The sequence below is a fragment of the Solanum verrucosum genome, unplaced genomic scaffold, assembly GCF_900185275.1.
Source record: "Solanum verrucosum unplaced genomic scaffold, falcon-dt-bn FXZP01000187.1, whole genome shotgun sequence".
Lineage (NCBI taxonomy): Eukaryota > Viridiplantae > Streptophyta > Magnoliopsida > Solanales > Solanaceae > Solanum > Solanum verrucosum.
In genome coordinates this window covers 164,530-182,221 of record NW_026020413.1, presented here as the reverse complement: position 1 = coordinate 182,221, position 17,692 = coordinate 164,530, and the positions used below count along the sequence as shown (strand labels likewise).

At 30.4% G+C, this 17,692-nt stretch overlaps 1 protein-coding gene across 1 annotated transcript; it reads left to right on the top strand.

The window, feature by feature from the left end:
* Nucleotides 1-10,183: 10,183 nt before the first annotated feature.
* On the top strand, nt 10,184-10,741 carry LOC125840749 (pectinesterase inhibitor-like). The gene has a single exon (XM_049519723.1). The coding sequence runs from the start codon at nt 10,184-10,186 to the stop codon at nt 10,739-10,741; it is 558 nt and encodes a 185-aa protein (XP_049375680.1).
* The last annotated feature ends 6,951 nt before the right edge of the window (nt 10,742-17,692 follow it).

The window sequence follows — 17,692 nt, the reverse complement described above, 5'->3', positions numbered from 1 at the left end:
AAATCGATCGCTAATTCAATTTGCCAATCAATTTGATCAATTCAGCTTTTTTTTTTATATTGAGATCTGCCATTTCTAGCTCTTTCGTTTCTTTGATTAATTGTAGTTAAATACTAAAATTTCTTTAAGATATTTATTTTATTATTGACTTCACACTCCTTAAGAAACAATAAATAATAGGGGTAATATTATTATTTTATTCTTTAACTTTATTAAATTTAATACTTTGAAAAATGTGTTAGATGATAAATAATATTTAATAACAAGGATAAAAAAGACACAAAAGCTAAATTATCTCTTGATTTTCTAAATTTGACAAGTACTCTAGGAAAACTATTTTTAGTACAGTGAACAACTAATGTTGGAGGGAGGGAGTAATTACTTACTCTCTCTCTCATCACATTATAGTTGTTCATTATTGACTTGGAACCTGTTTGACATTGATGCTGGGATGCCAGAAGTGCTGAGAAAAAAAGATTTTTTTTTGAAAAATTAAGTGTTTGACAAATCTTTAAAACTGCTTTTAAATTGAAGCAGAAACAATTTTTCTGCTATTGGGAAGAAGTTAATTTTTTTTGTTTTTTTTAAAAGAAAAAGCAAAAGCAGAAGCAGAAAATTATTATTTTTTAAGACTAAAATATCTCTTATTTATCAATATATCATTTATTAATTAATTAACATATTTCATAAGTTTGGTTAGTTTTCTTTCAAGAATTTTATTTTTTATTTTTATATAATAAAATTTTTATTTATGTTTTTATATTATTATTCATATTTTATATTGTATATATCATTTTACGTATTATTTTACAAAATTAGAAATAAAAGTAACACCAATATTTTGTAGGATTTAAAAAAGAGAAAAAAAAATAACAATTAAAGATTTAGATCCTCCCAAAAAAGTAACAAGACGAGAATCATCCCGCTATGGTGGGCTAACATCAGCCTAGCCCAAAATTCAATTTGGGCCAAAAAATTCGTGAGCTAAAATTTTAAAAAATCTTACACCACACTTTTGGACTATTGGGACTCCGCACTAGGTGCCCTTTAGTACAGTTGAATCAAGTCTTTACAATGTTAGAGGTTAATTTAATGATAATACCTTCTCAAAGTAGTAACAAGAACCTCTTACCCATTTTCTCTATTTTTTAAAGACTTAATCTATTAGAGTCCTTTTGAATTAAGTTTTCTTAATTTGCTTATAAAATTAAGTGACAACTCTTTCTAAGTATTTTTCTAAATTATTTATAATTAGAACATTTCAAAAATAGTAAAACTACGACATAATACCCATTGTGTACAACATTTTTAATCATGTTTATAAATGAAAATGATGTAATTGCAAGCCGAGACTGATCTAAATAGCAATCGAGAAAGATAGGAGAAATAAGAACTAAGAATTGGTTAAGCCAACAAGCATTGCCAATCTAAGGATTAGTACTCAAATAAATTAAGTGTTAAATCATACCTTGTGTATTTTGGGTGAAATATATAAAAGGCATACATTTTTATGGAATATTTAACTACACAATATTATTTGAATTTTATGTATTAATTTAATGTTATTGGGCAAAATTATCAATATTACTGAAAGTAAGTCTTGAAAATAACATTGAAAATGATTAAAATGATGTCAAAAAAGGAAAGCAAGTAGTTCAATAACTTTAATTAGAATAATCAAGGTTAAAAAAAATGTAGCTAACTAGAGATGTAAAATCATCTTAAAATGTTTTATATAGTTGAGTTGCTGAGATTTATTTCTTGAATTACATTAGAAGAAATGTAAGTGTAAATATATCATGACCCGGACCGCCATGATTGGCACCCACACTAACCCTTCAGTGGGAGAACCACTACTACAACCCAACTAAGCAACTTAAAGAAACTAAAACATTTAAAGATACGGAAGCAGGTTTAAATGAAGAATTACTATGGAGTTCCCATAAACTTTGAAAGTTTAAATAAACAACCAAAGATAACTATTGCGGAAATTGACCCCTATAACCTGAAAGTCACTGCACCAAAACTCTACTAAACAGCAAGTCTAAGAAAAAGGGGGTACAACCCCGAAACTAAACATACGAATAAGTCTAACTATGTAGTCTGAGTCCAAAAGGAATGGACTAAAAAAATAGAGGATCCATGGCAGCCTGAATGAACTGGCTCACCCTCGAATCTGGTCTCGGTCAATGATCCCCTAGCTGAGGTCCATCAGTAGCCGCCTTGTAATACCTCGGAAAACTAGTAGGTGAAACTAGAGCCTTACGAGTGTATTGTTGAGTTTGATGTGGGATTTTATATTGTAAAATGAGTTCCCGAGCTTAGAATGAGGGTTATAGGGGTTAAACGTCAAGGTACAACTCCCCAAGGACCAACCAAGGGTCCTTGAGGAGGATCCTAACAAGTTCACCCAAAATTGCCCAAAAGGGGACACCCACGGATGGGCATCTACGGTCAGTAGATGGACCCACGCCCCATGGGAAGGGGTCGTGGGTCAAGGCCCCATTTTAGGAGCTGCAGACCTGACCTACGAACCAGCAGAACAACCCATAGGTCCCTTCACGATCCGTGAGTGGAGGGCGTGAGTCATGGCCTGCTGTTCTGTCTAGTCTCTGCCAAAAGGAGGGTTCATTTAGGTAATTCATTTTTAATTAGTTTTAAGTAGGGGTCATTTAATATAGTCTTTATACATACATATAAAGTATTTTAAGTCATTAAACACCCTATTAACTCATTATATCTCAAAACCCCCAAACATAACCAACTCTCCTCTCAAATAATTCTCTCTCTAAGACTCCATTGAAGAACAAGAACAAGGTCAAGTTTAGGGTTCAAGGAGCAACATTTCTTCTTCAATTTCATGTGGAAATCTTCATAAGGTATGGTAGTCTTCATCCTTGGCTAAGTTCCATCCAAGGAGTCCCTTCAAAACTCTATTTCTCAATGACAATACTAGGTTATGCTTATGCCTCTACTCTTTGCAAGGACAATGATAATTTAGAAATTTTTGGTAGTATTATAATATCGGCTATAAATCTTCTATTTAATTCTCCATAATTTAAATAGTATGTAATAAAAGTCATGGAATATTATTATGTTGATGCTATTAAAAGAATTTTTATTTATAAATAAGGTAATTAAGATTTGCAGTCTGCTCTCAAGATCTGTTCTTTTTTACCTTAAAACTAGTATACGTATCCGCGATTGATATAATTCATTTTTTTTGTAACTTCTTATAAATGGTACTGAATTTATCTGTAAGAAAACTTAATTAGGAAAAAAAAATGAAAATAATGTAGGAGAAAAGGTATAACTTCAAAATTTATATCAAGAGATATTTTCTTATGAGGATTTTCTAATATATTGGGAAATATTTTAATCTAAACTATAGAAAGGATCAGAAGATGTATTTTCTTGTCCTAATTTAAAAGTATATTCCATCTAAATTAAATGAAAAAAAAATAGAACATCTCATAATGATGGTAGATTAAGGAAGATTAGAATGAATATGTTATTTGCTCATGACTTACACTCGTAAAATGAAGAGTTAATATGTTAAAAGGTTATTTGATTATGAAATTTTATGTAATAAAGTCATTAAATTTTTGTTTTACATATAATTTAAGACTTTTTATCATATAAAGTCGTTAAGTCAAATTTATCATTAACGACTTTTTATATACAAAATCACACCGTCAATTTATCATTAAAAACTTTTTGTCATACAAAATTACTGAGTCAATTTATCATTAAAAACTTTTTGTCATATAAAATCACTCAGTCAAATATATTAATAAAATAACATCTAATATGGCAAAATAAATTATTTTTTTGTCACGTAAACAACATGAACTTCATAAATAAACATGATTAAAGATAACTCATTTTTATGACACCCCCACCCCACACACAAAAAAACACGAATTTAGATTGGTAAGTAAATATTTTCAACGATCTATTCATAAATCGATCGTTAATTCAATTTGCCAATCAATTTGATCAATTCAAAATTTTTTTATAGTGAGCGCTGCCATTTCTAGCTCTTTCTTTTCTTTGATTAATTGTAGTTAAATACTACAAATTTCTTTTATCAATACTTGTTTTGTCTAATAATAATTGTCTGTTATTGACTTGGCATACTTTTAAAAAAACAATAAATAATAGGGATAATATTATTATATTATCCTTCGACTTTATTAAATTTAATGCTTTGAAAAATATGTTAGATGATAAATAATATTTAATAGTAAGGGTAAAAAAGACACAAAAGGTTGCTTATGAGTTGGAGCTACCGTCAGAGTTAGCAGCAGTCCATCTGGCATTCCACATTTCAATGTTGAAGAAGTGTATAGTTTGTCACGCCCCGAGCCTACACCCTGGACGTGCCGACACTCGCGCGAGAACCAATGCTGGCCCCAAGCGAACCCTTAGCCTGGCTCAATCTCTCAGCGGAAGACTTATTCAACATAAGATGAACTCAAAAGTACAACTTTAACTCAAATGCATAACTCAAAATATCATAAAATATTCAACTAGCCCGAAATAGGCAACTCAAGTCTTTAAAACATTTAACAAAGATATGAAAAGATCCATGAACTGCTACTATCTATCTATGAAGCCTCTAATACTATGAGGGATGTCGGGATAAGACCCCCGATCATCCTAACAAACTGAAATATATGAAAATAAATAAGGGATCCCCCGGAAGCAAGGAGGCTCACCAAACAACTCTGGAACTGCAAATGGTATCAACAAATCGCCTGTTGATGACCCTGATCTCTAGTATATGTATCATTAAACAATGCAGGTCAAATGGAATCAATACATTGAATGTACGAGCATGTAAGGGGAATACTGAACATAACATAAACTCTTGAACTTGGAAAGAAGAAAACATACTCACCTCGACTCTACTCAACTCAACCTCAACTCATGGGTACTCAACTCAATACAATATAAAACAACATTAAAGATGTAGTTTATGTAAAGCATTTAAAACAATAGATAACAACTTAATGTACTTAAAAATACAATAATAACTCTTATTTGGGAGATTCTCTAACTGACAACTATCACTATGAGTTATGTGATGATACACTGTCTCGCCCACACTGCCAGAATTGTCCTATACCTTGCCGGAGTATAAGACATCCTCAACTAAGTGGATCCACTAAGATATGCTTAAAAAGCACTAAGGAATTATCTAAAAAGTATGACCCTTTCTACCCACGTTGGCTACATGGTTTATGAGGACTTTGAGTTATTTGAACTCGTCCCCATGTCGGTGCTCAGTACTACTCCCAATAATATAACTCAACTCATATGTTTAAAAACATTTCCTCATCCTCAAACTTTGAGATTATTACTCAAAAAATTTCTCTTAAAAGAGATAGTACTCAAAACTCCTCATGAACTCGTTTGAAAATCGATGTTTCTCCTCATTTTAAATGTAAAAACATTACTCTTGGAATACTTAGTCCCATATATTCATTGATATAATTCATTTATTTTTTATAACTTCTTTTAAATGGTACTGAATCTATCTATAAGCAAACTTAATTAGGAAAAAAATGAAAATAATGTAGGAGAAAAGGTATAACTTCAAAATTAATATCAGGAGATATTTTTCTTATGCGGATTTTCTAATATTTTGGGAAATATTTTAATCTAAACTATAGAAAGGATCAGAAGACGTATTTTCTTGTCCAAATTTTAAAGTATATTCCAATCTAAATTAAATGAATTTTTTTTTAGAATATCTCATAATGATGGAACATGTTATTTGCTCATAAGGACCTGTACGCGTAAAATAAGAGTTAATATGTTAAAAAGGTCCCTTAATTATGTAATAAAGTTATTAAATTTTATTTTACATATAATTTAAGGCCTTTTATCCTACAAATTCGCTTAAGTCAAATTGATCATTAACAACTTTTAAATTTTATCGTACAAAATTACTCAGTCAAGTTTATCATTAAAGACTTTTTACCATGCAAAGTCATTGAATCAAATTTACCATTAAAGACTTTTTATCATATAGAATAACTAGGTCAAATTTATCATTAAAATATCTGATATGGCAAATTAAATTAATTTTTTTATGTCATATAAACAACATGAACTTCACAAATAAACGTAATTAAAGATAACTCATTTTTTATAAACATCCCCCTCCCCCTCCAAAAAAAACACGAATTTAGATTGGTAAGTAAATATTTTCAACAAATATTTTAGCAACACATTCAGATCTATTAATATAATCGATCAGTAATTCAATTTGCCAATTAATTTGATCAATTCAAGATTTTTTTAAGGTGAGATCTGCCATTTCTAGCTCTTTTCTTTGATTAAGAGTATGTCTGCATTTTTGCTAAAAACTGTTTTTTTTTTTTTAAAATATTTTTTTAAAATAGATTTTTGGAAAAGTATTTTTGCAAAACAAAAATAAATAAATTGGTGTTTGGTTAATTTATTTGAAAAATGTTTTTGATAAGCAAATTGTGTTTGGGTAATCTTTTTAAGAAATACTTTTGAGAGTCAAATTATGAAAATGGACAAGTATCAATGCACTTTTAATATTAAGATTATTTATAGACATAAATTATTTTAAATATCTATTATAAATGTTTTAATTAAATTTTTATTTTTAATAAATTAAACTATACATATTCAATTTTTCAATCAATATTACATATAGATGAATAAAAAAATAAAAAAATTATTGACAGGACATTAATATGATGATTTAAATATAATTAAAATTATCAAGCAAAATAAATTTAAAATTATTTCACAAATTAAATCCATCACAAAAATAAATAAATACAAGGGACATATTGATCATAAATATGTATATATGATAGAGATTATTTGGTCTTGAAATAAATAATTTTTTACTTCTACTTTTACTTTTTTTAAGAAACAGAATTTTTTAGCTTCTTGCGAACCGTAGAAAAACTGTTTTTACTTCCAAAGCAGTTTTAATTATCCAAACACCTTAATTTTTCAAAAAATATTTTTCCCATCAAAATAAGTGTTTTTGGCCTCCCAACAACAATGTCAAACAAACTCTAATCATAGTTAAATAATACTCTACAAATTTGTTTAATAAACACATTCTCCCTCTGTCCAACAATACTTGTCCATTATTGACTTTGCACACGTCTTAAGAAACTATAAATATAAGGATAATCTTACTATATCACCCTTTGAATATAATAAATACAATGTCTTGAAAAATGTAATAGGGAAATGACTATAATTAATGATAAGGGTACATTAGGAACTAAAAGTAAAATTATCCATGATTTCATAAAGTGGACAAGTATTGTTGGACATCCTAAAATAGTATAGTGGACAACTGTTGTTGGACGGAGGGAGTATTATATACTCCCACCGTCCACTTTTAATTGTCATGTTGCGCTTTTCAAAAGTCAATTTGATTAATTATCAAAGTTAAATTAGATTACATTAATTTGATATTTTAAACAAAAAATTTAGATATTCAAAAACTATACGAAAAGTACTATGAATTGTAATTTTTTGCATATCAATATGATAAAAAAATACATCGTAAAGTGTTAATTAAAATTCTTATCGTTTGACTCTAAAAATAATACCATAAGTCCATAACAATTAAAAATGGAAAGAGGGAATAGTATTAAATAGATTTTACAAATACCAAGTGTACTGTGCATCATTTATTTTCTTTTCGTTGTCTCTGACTTTGTTTTATCAATAATAACTTACTCTTCCTTTTCTATAATAATTGTTCATTATTGACTTGACACACATTTTTAGAAAAAATAAATAATAGAGATAATATTACTATGTTACCCTTTGAATATATTAATTTACTAAATTTTAATTTATAAATATTAATTTAATTCAATTCAACTTAATTTAAAAAATGTGACAAATTGACTCTCAATAAAAGAAAAAACATCACATAAATTAAAATAGGGGAGTATTATTATATTACGAATAAGTTTATTTTGATAATTTGTTGATTTTATTTTATAAGTTCATTGATATTTTACACGAACACGTGAAGCACAGACAAATTTACTAGTGTATATAGTATAGTATACCAATAGTTCATACAATATGCTTACCTAGGCAGAACTTATGTCAATATATAACGATAAAGAATAGGCCATTAGAGAAGGATTTTAGAAAAAGAAATTAACAGTAACAATGATAAATGAAATTATTAAGGCAAGAAAAATACACTTTTCGTTTCTATTTATTTGTCAAATATTTTCTAATTTAATGTCCCTTTTATTGAAAATAAGAAGAAAACGATAGGATTTTCTCACTTTTTTTCCCACCCACTCTACACAAGAACACATGACTAATATAACGTCTCAGAAATAACAATTTAAGAGTATAAGGATGAATGTCATCAAATACATCGAAGACAATTAATTTTCGTCAAAAGAGACATTCCAACAACTAGAGTATATATTTGACGTATTTGACTAACTTTAAAGATAATTTAGGGGATAAGAAAAGAAATCAAGACTCATTTAATAGAATGAATAAAAATAATATTATATGATTTTATTTTTTTTGAGATATTAGAAATTATTTTTTTCAATACCTTTTTATTTGTCATTTTTGACAAATCAAGAAAGGATAATTTTTTTTTTATTATACCCTCAATTTATTAACATTAAATTAATGTCTTTAAAAAATATAGTGAAGAAATATATTTGAAATCCTATTAATTAATATGGGTAAAATGGTAAACTCACTATATCAATAAATATTTTCTTAATAAGTACGCCAAGTCAAAAGTTGACACATAAAAAGGAACAACGAGTATAGTAATAAGGAGAGAAGAAATTAAAGAAGGCAAGAAATTAATAAAAATAATGAACAATATTCTCTCACACATTATTATATTGCACACAATCATCATGAAATTACATTCAATTAAAATTTATTAGTACAAATAAAGGAATCAAAAGGGGAAAACAAGCTAAAAACAACACAATGGCAATACCTTCTTCTTTTTCCTTTGGCTCAACACTAGTCTTGTGTCTAATTTTTGTTTCCTTAATATCACCAAGTACAAGTAACTACTTGTCTGATATGTGCATCAAATGCAAGAGTCCAAGATTTTGCTTGCAAGTTTTTGGCCTGAATCCTCATAGGAGACCTTACGCGTTGACACTAGAGGCAATCAACTTAACATTTACAAACGCCACCAAGACAGTAAAAAAGATTCACACATTTCTAGATCAGACAAAAGACGAAAACTTGAAAGAGATATATGATTATTGTTTGAATTATTATGAATCTTCTATTGAGCTTTTAAGAGGTGTGGAGGAGTACTTGTTAAAGCATGGTAAATATGATACTTTGAGCATTATTGGAAATTTTGTCAAAGACGTTGGTTCTTATTGTGAAAATAAATTTCGAAAAATTCCCAATCATGTTTATGTATCCACTCTTACCAAGGACAACAAGAATTTGTGGATTTTTGGTAGTATTATTATGGGTGCGGCAGATATTCTAACTAATTCGACATCGACAAAAAAATAGTATGTAATAAAAGTCATTTGCATGAAAAAGAATTCTAATAAAAGGAAGATGATTTGTTACATTAGTTTTTCCGGTAATTTTAATGTTTTAATTTTGTTCTTTTACTTTTCTTCAATTAGCTACAGTAGTTTTCTATTTTTTTTACTAATTGATGAGATCCAGGGGTAGAGCCAGGGTCAGGGGTTCATTCGAATCATTTTCGATGGAAAATTATATTATTTATACATGATTAAAATTATATTTTATGTTTATATGTAGATATTGGTGTGTTTACTTTTTCGATTTTGAACCCTTAGATTGATCCAACACAAGTAACTTATTAAAGGAAGTCTATATTGGTCAAATTGCATATAGTAGATTTAGGTAATTCAATTTTTAAATTTTAGGATTCATATATAACATACCAAAATAAACAAATATCATAAATCTAAAACTAAAAATATTAATACACCATAAAATTTTGGGAAGTAACATGGAAAGTCTAAACATGGCATAAAATTAAACATATAGAGAAATTTAATCAAATTATTGATAATTTAGATCACACATTACTACACACAATCACATATATTCACTCCTATAAAATTACTTCAAATTTAACAATAAAAAAGGGGAAATGAGCAAACACAAGACAATGACAACATCATCATCTTCTTCTTCCTTTGTCTTAACACTAGTCTTATGTCTAATCATTGCTTCCTTAATGATACCAAGTAAAAGTAACCCCTTGACCAAAGTGTGCATCAAATCCAAGAATCCTAGATTTTGCTTGCAAGTTTTTGGCCTAAATCCTCATAGGAGTCCTTATGAGTTAACACAAGAGGCCATCAACTTAGCATTGAGAAACGCGTCTGAGACAGCCAGTAAGATTGCTATCTTTTTAGATGAGACAAACGATAATAACTTGAAAGTGATATATAATTATTGTTTGGATTATTACCATTATGCAATTAATTCTCTAAGAGGCGCGGAGGAGAATTTTCTGAAGGATGGCTTAGTATATAATCGCGTGTATGTTGCTGGAAACTTTGCCCAGAAAGCTAATTTTTATTGTGAAAATGAGTTTCAGAGAATAATAGGTTATGCTTATGCCTCTACTCTTACAAAGGACAATGAGAGGATGGGGATTTTTGGTAGTATTATTGTGGCTGCGGCAGATCTTCTATCTAATTCAACATCAGTAGAAAAATAGTACGTAATAAATGTTGAAAAAATAATACTAGTATTCATATGATTATCTATATTTATTACTTCCTCCGTTCATTTATATATGTCATTCATTTCTACAAATAATTGGACCATAATATTTGTCATTTCATAAAATCAATGCATAAATTACCATACTCTTCCTATTATACGCTTGATAGAGTAGTTAATTAGTCTTGAAAATATATACTTTGACCAACCTAAGAAAATTAATAAGTAATTAATATTCATTGGAGTACTTCATACATTGATTAATTACTCTCTCCATTCACTATTCTATAAAATCTGATTTTGAAAATAAACTCAAAAATTTAAATAGTCATCCAAATGCATTTTAATTTTTGAAATCTAGCATAGTCATCATTTATTGAAAAGTTGACTTAAGAAAACATTAAATAATGATAGAAGGATAAAGTTACTTAATTTCTTAATGCAAGTACAATCTAAAAAGGCGACTTATAAAAATGAATGGATATAAATTTGGTGTTAATATCTTTCTAATTATCTTATAAATAAATATTCTCTTTGGTAAAACTATAGCAGTTACCAACATCAATTTCTTGAAATGAATTGCCTGGAATTCATTGTGTCTTCAATGCCCTTTTAAGGCTTTGCTCTTTCAACCGTTTTTTTTTTTTTTTTAATAACAAAAGGATTTTATATATTTAATAATAATAATAATAATAATAATAGGTTTATCTAATCTAAAAGATGTAGTTCCTATAGCATCTCTTTCAAGGGTGAAGGCTATAAGCAAAGGTGATGCTTCAAAAACAAGGGGTTGCCTATTTCCCATATTCGGATCATTTGATTTCTTTTGGTATATTGCTAGTAGATCTGCTATCGAGTTAGCCTCCCGCAATATGTGCTCCATGATGTTTCCTCCATTTGTTTCAGCAGTGATCTGCAATCATCATAAATATGTGAGTTAGTGAGTATATGCGTGTATTGCTATTTATGTTATTGATTAATATCTGTGAGTCAGTTTCCACTTACAGTCAGACTAATTTTTAATCTTTTTGCCAAGGTCAGGCCATGAAGTAGAGCTAGGAGCTCTGCATGATGGGCATTTGTCACATTAACTTTGCAAGAGAACCCCAGAATCCATTTACCTAGATGATCTCTTAATATTCCTCATGTACCACCATTAGTAGTATTTTGTTCGAAAGATTCGTCAATAAGAGAAATTTTAGCTTATTAGATGATCTCTTTATATTCCTCATGTACCACCATTATTATTATTAATGTATTGTTGAATGTAAGTATTCTGAATACTTTCCTTAATGTTTTCGGGAATTTCAAAGGATAGTAATGAAAAAACCCAAGTGCTATTATGAAGTACTTGCTTTACAAAGAGATGTTGGTCTGATATATTTAAGGGTCCTTGTAAAGCTTGTCGGAGGGGGTAGTTTCCTTCGATCCAGTTATCCTCCCAAAGTTGAATTTTGGTACCGCATCCTACATTCCACGATAGTCCTTTACGGAAAAACCAAGAGGTTTTAGCAATGTTTTTCCAAATATAGGAGTCGTAAGATTGATAGTTAATGTGGGGAGTAAGGCATCTATCCATATATATTTTTTGTGAGAACTTTATTCTAAAGTTGATCCTTTTTTTGTAATTAATTTCCAATTTAGGCTTGCCAAGAGAGCCCAATTTTTTCCATTGGTATTTATTTTGGAGTCCTTATCCTCCTTTATAACTTTATTAGTAGGGGATGTTACTAGTTCCCAACTTGCTAAATGAAGCTTTCTTTTTTCTGATGATCCCCAAATGAAATTTCTTTGGATGCGATCTATGTGGTTCCGAGTTGATTGGGGAAGGAGATTGCATAGCTTAACATAGGTAGGGATAGTGGATAAAATTGATTTGATAAGAGTAGACCTCCCCACTAAGGTTAGAAATTGAGCTTTCCAACCACTTAGTTTATTATTCATATGATCTATACTATATTGGTAGTCTAGACTTTTTGAATGATGATTCATGAACCAGAACCCCAAATATATCCCTATCCTATTAGTTTGGCGTATATTCATAAAAGTTGAGAGAAAAATCGCTCAGTGTGAAGCCAGAAACTAAAAATAATACTCCCTCCGTTTCACAAAGAATGACCTCCTTTCCTTTTTAGTCAGTTTCAAAAAGAATGACCTCTTTCCTTTTTTGGTAACATTTTACTTTTTGCTTTCCACGTGGCATGTTTAAGACCACAAGATTAAGGGCAATTTTGTACATTTGACATAACTTTAATTTAGGACCACAAGATTCAAAAGTCTTCTTTATTTACTTAAACTCCGTGCCAAGTCAAACCAGGTCATTCTTTATGAAACGGAGGGAGTAATAAATAAGGAGAATCACTCACAATGGAGCGAGAAATTAAAATAGAGCAAAAATCGCTCATTTGGATCAAATGTACTCTTTTTGTTTGTTCTTTCTTAAGAACACATGAAGAACATAAACAACTCTCAAATTTTCAACATGTTCAATTCTTCACGAAATTATCTTAAATTCCGGCTACATCATTTATTCTTTTTTTAAAAAAATCAAAATTCTAAAATCATTTGTAGAGTTTAAAAAATTCACCCGTATTAAATTTTTTTTTTCCAAAAAACAAAAATCAGTCCTAAAATTTCAAAAAATTGCTACTATTCATGTTTTTGTAGTTGTGTTTGACATTAGATCTTTGTTCCCTACTGTTTTTTGAGTCTATGTTCAAAATTTCAAATGATTTGAAGTTGTGGAGAAAATTCTACCATTAAAGAATGTTTGATGTTTTGAAACTTTGAAGAAATTTCAAGTGGGTCTTATTGAGTGAGGTTGAATTTGCACTCAAAAGATATTGAGTTTTGAATCTATCTCGGAGAGAAACTACTCTTGAAATTTGAGGCAATTTCGTGAAGAATTAAAGAAGTTTGAAATTTGAAAATTGTTAATGTTCTTTATGTGTTCTTGGTGTTCTTAGGAAGAACAAACAAAAATAGTACATTTGATCCAAAAATTTCAATTGAAATTTGTTAAAAGTTGTTTGGGATGTAACAAATGATTTTGCAAAATCGGAGTTAAAAAAATGGCATGGATGAGCCTTTTCTTTAACAGCAATGACATAGATGATCCAAACTTTTAACCAATGGCATAGATGAACCTTTTCTGAAAGTTTGATGGCATATTTAAGTCTTTTCTCTTATATGTATGGGTATCTCGTACTCGTGTGAATGAGGACAAACTTTTTTTAAAATGAAAATAAAATTAAAACATGATCGCTCAGCTTTGAGTGAGAAATGAAAAAAAATCACTAGAAATCGCTCAATATTGAGCGAGAATTAAAAGACAAAGACGTTGTTTACCATCAATCAAATTTGAAGATAAATCGCTAAGCACCTAGTTGAAGATTTTGATGAAACGGGAAGAAAAATTTGAAGAAGATGAAGTTTTGAATAGAATTCTGGGATTACATTATAATGACCTAAGCTATGTATTTATACATCAACTTCCAAATTCCTAACTGCCTAACTAACTTCTTGACAATGACATCTAACTAATTTCTTGAAATGACACTCTTTTATTTTACTATCCTTCTTCTTTTCCATTATCTCAATACTCCCCCTCAAGATAGGAGGTGCAAATATGTTTAAGACTCCTAGCTTGGACAATAGATAATCAAGTTGAGGTTTGTTGAGACCTTTTGTCAAAAGATCAGCAGGCTGGTTTTGTGTTGAAATTACACTATCTTGATTAGTCATTGTTGAAGTTTCTCCCTGATAAAATAACAATCGATTTCGATGTGTTTAGTACGTTCATGAAACACTGGATTAGAAGCTAACTGAATAGCAGACTTGCTGTCACTATAGACTTGAACAAGCAACTGAATTTCTGCTTTTAAGTCTTTCAACATCCCTACTAACCAAACTAACTCTGCTACAGTAGAAGCTAAGCTTCTATACTCAGCTTCAGCTGAACTTCTTGACACAATGGTTTGCTTCTTAGCCTTCCTCTCCAAGCTTAATTACATACCCAGTCACAAATTTTTTTGTAAGAGGACATGCTACCCAATCAACATCACAGTAGGCTGTAATTTTAGTTCCACACTTACTAGACAACAATATACCTTGCCCTGGCTGTCTCTTAATATATTTCACCACTCTAAGTGCAGCATCCATATGAGACTTTTTTGGTTGATGTAGAAATTGACTCAATGTTTGCACACTATAGGAAATGTCAGGCCTAGTCATGTTTAGATATAATAGTTTCCCAATCAGCTTCTGATAAGAAGCTTGATCTGTTAAAGATTCCTCTCGATTCTTACTTGTTTGATCATCATACTGCCTAGATGTCAACTTTATATTTACATCCATAGGTGTTCCAGCTGGCTTTGATCCTGACAATCCAACTTCAGAAATGAGTTGAAGTGCATATTTCCTTTGATGCATAACAACTCCACTGTTTGATCTTACAAACTCTATTCCAAGAAAGTATTTCAACTCTCCTAGATCCTTCATTTTAAAACTTTGTTGTAAGTCTTTTTTTGTCTTCTCCACCAGCTTTAAACTACTTCTTGTTACTAAAATATCATCAACATATACCAGAATTATTGTAGTCCCTTCAGCTGTTCTTCTTGTGAATAGAGAATGATCATATTGACTTTGATTGAACCCCAACTTCTTCTGAAGAACCTCTGCAAACTTGTGATTCCATTGTCTTGGTGCTTGTTTAAGCCTATATAATGACTTTTCCAGTCTGCATACTTTGTTCTTATTCTCCCCCTGACTGGAAAAACCCTGAGGTACAGTCATATAGATTTCATCCTCTAAGTCACCATTCAAAAAAGCATTATACACATCCATTTGATGGATATGCCACCCTTTAGATACAACTAAGGCTAGTATGACTCTTACTGTGACCATTTTTACCACAGGAGAAAAAGTTTCCTTATAATCTATACCCTCCTTTTGACTAAACCCTTTGGCCACTAATCTTGCCTTGAACCTTTCTACTTCTCCATTAGATTTGTACTTAATCTTATAAATCCATCTGTATCCAATAACAGACTTTCCTTTAGGTAACTCAACTAGTTTCCAAGTGTTGTTATCTTGCAAGGCTTCAATCCACTTTGGTTCTTTACTTGCCTCAGCAAAAGTAGCAGGTTCAATTAGAGCAGAAGTTGCAGCAACAAACTCTTGATATGGTTTAGACAAATGATTGTATGCTAAATACTTATCTAAATGATACTGTACCTGTCTTCTTTAACAAATGGACCTTCCTCCTTATTAGCTGAGAAAGTCATGAATGGAAACACTGACTCCCTGAACATCACATCTCTACTCACAAAGAAACTATTGGCTGTCAAATCTAACAGAATATAACCCTTTTGAGTTTCTGAATGCCCCATATGGACAACTGTAACATTTCACAACTTGAAATAGCTAGAAAGAAGCTAAGAACTTGAAATAATCATTTCTGGAAAGTAAAAGGAAATCTGGAAATTTTCAAGTAATGTAAAGTTGAGATTTTAGTCAACTTAAATCGACCATAACTCCTAGCTCAGGATGATTTAGGTGTATTTCCAGATATGGTTGGAAAACTCTTGGATTTATCTTTCCAACGCCACTGAGTTTACACGATTCCGAGTTCGTATGAGTGAGTTACGTCCTTTGTAAGTTGGGCTGTTCGAATGAAGAAATGCCCAATCCGGAATTTATAAGGGTAGTTTGGTCTTTTCCTTACCAAATTAACTAAATCCGTTTTTAGTAAATTAAGTGGGGTAAAAAACTGAGTTATTTCAGTTTACGCTTTTGAGAAATAGAGTTAGGGCTTTTGGAAAAGGAACACAAGAGAAAGGAGAAGAGGAAAAGCAAGATTCGCCAAGAACGATCGATTTTGGTTGTGGATTCGCCAAGGAATTGATCCTACAAGGTATGTGAGTCTCTCATAGCGTTGGATTCATTCACGCACGCTCCAAACATGTCTAGTTTCAGCGCAATTCGTCCTAAATGAGTTTGAAAGTTGATGTTCTTGACATGAATTCTTGAATTTGAATGTTGTTCTTGAATTGGGTTGAATTGTGGAGTTTCCGAGATCTTTACATTGTGTTTTAGAGTTACTTTGAGTTAGGTTCTTGAGTACATACGCTGGGTATTGGGATCTAAAATGAATTTGAGAAGATAATCGAATTTAGGTGGTTTGAGGCTGAAAAAACGAAGAAAGAAAAAATCGAGTAAGGTTCATGAAACAAGTCCGCGTCGCCGACTTGTTCCCCCTGTGAACAAAAATCTGCTTTGCGTCGCGAAGAGGACGCGGACTCCTCTGTCCCAAAATTTAATTTCGTGAGTAATTATTTAAAACACCTCCGCATCGCAGACATGTTCCAAGACGGTGATTTCGTAGCTTTTCTTAAGTTTAGCTATCCCAAATCATTCATAAATATCAAGAGTTGTTTCTATCATAAGTCATAATCCTTGAATCCATAATTCAAATTCAAGAAAAGTAAAAAGTAAATTTAGGTAAAGTTAAGAGTCAAGTCAAGTGAAGTTCATCAAAGTTTTCAAGGGTTTTTACAAATGCTTTAACTTTGTTTTAAGACTTACGTTTCAAGTTAATCAACGAGTAAAGAGTTGAGTTCATTTCTCAAAGAGCTATTAGGGAACTAAGTATTCCCAAAGAGTTTATAAATGTTTTCACATTTGGCAAGAAAAGGGAATATCGATTCCAAGAGAGCTTTTAAGCTAAGTTTTGAGTAATTATCTCAAACCAAAGAAAGAAGATTGTTTTTAAACATATGAGCTAAGTATATTTTTGAGAGTAGTATAGAGAACCGATATGGGGATGCGAGTTCATATTTACTCAAGTCTCCATAAACCATGTAGCCATCATGGGCAGGAAAATGATCATACTTTTTATATGATTCCTTAGTGCTTTTTAGCATAGACTAGTGGATCCACTTACTAG

Excerpts from the sequence above, each read along its gene's own strand:
- LOC125840749 (XM_049519723.1), top strand. The coding sequence starts at position 10,184 with ATGACAACATCATCATCTTCTTCTTCCTTTGTCTTAACACTAGTCTTA.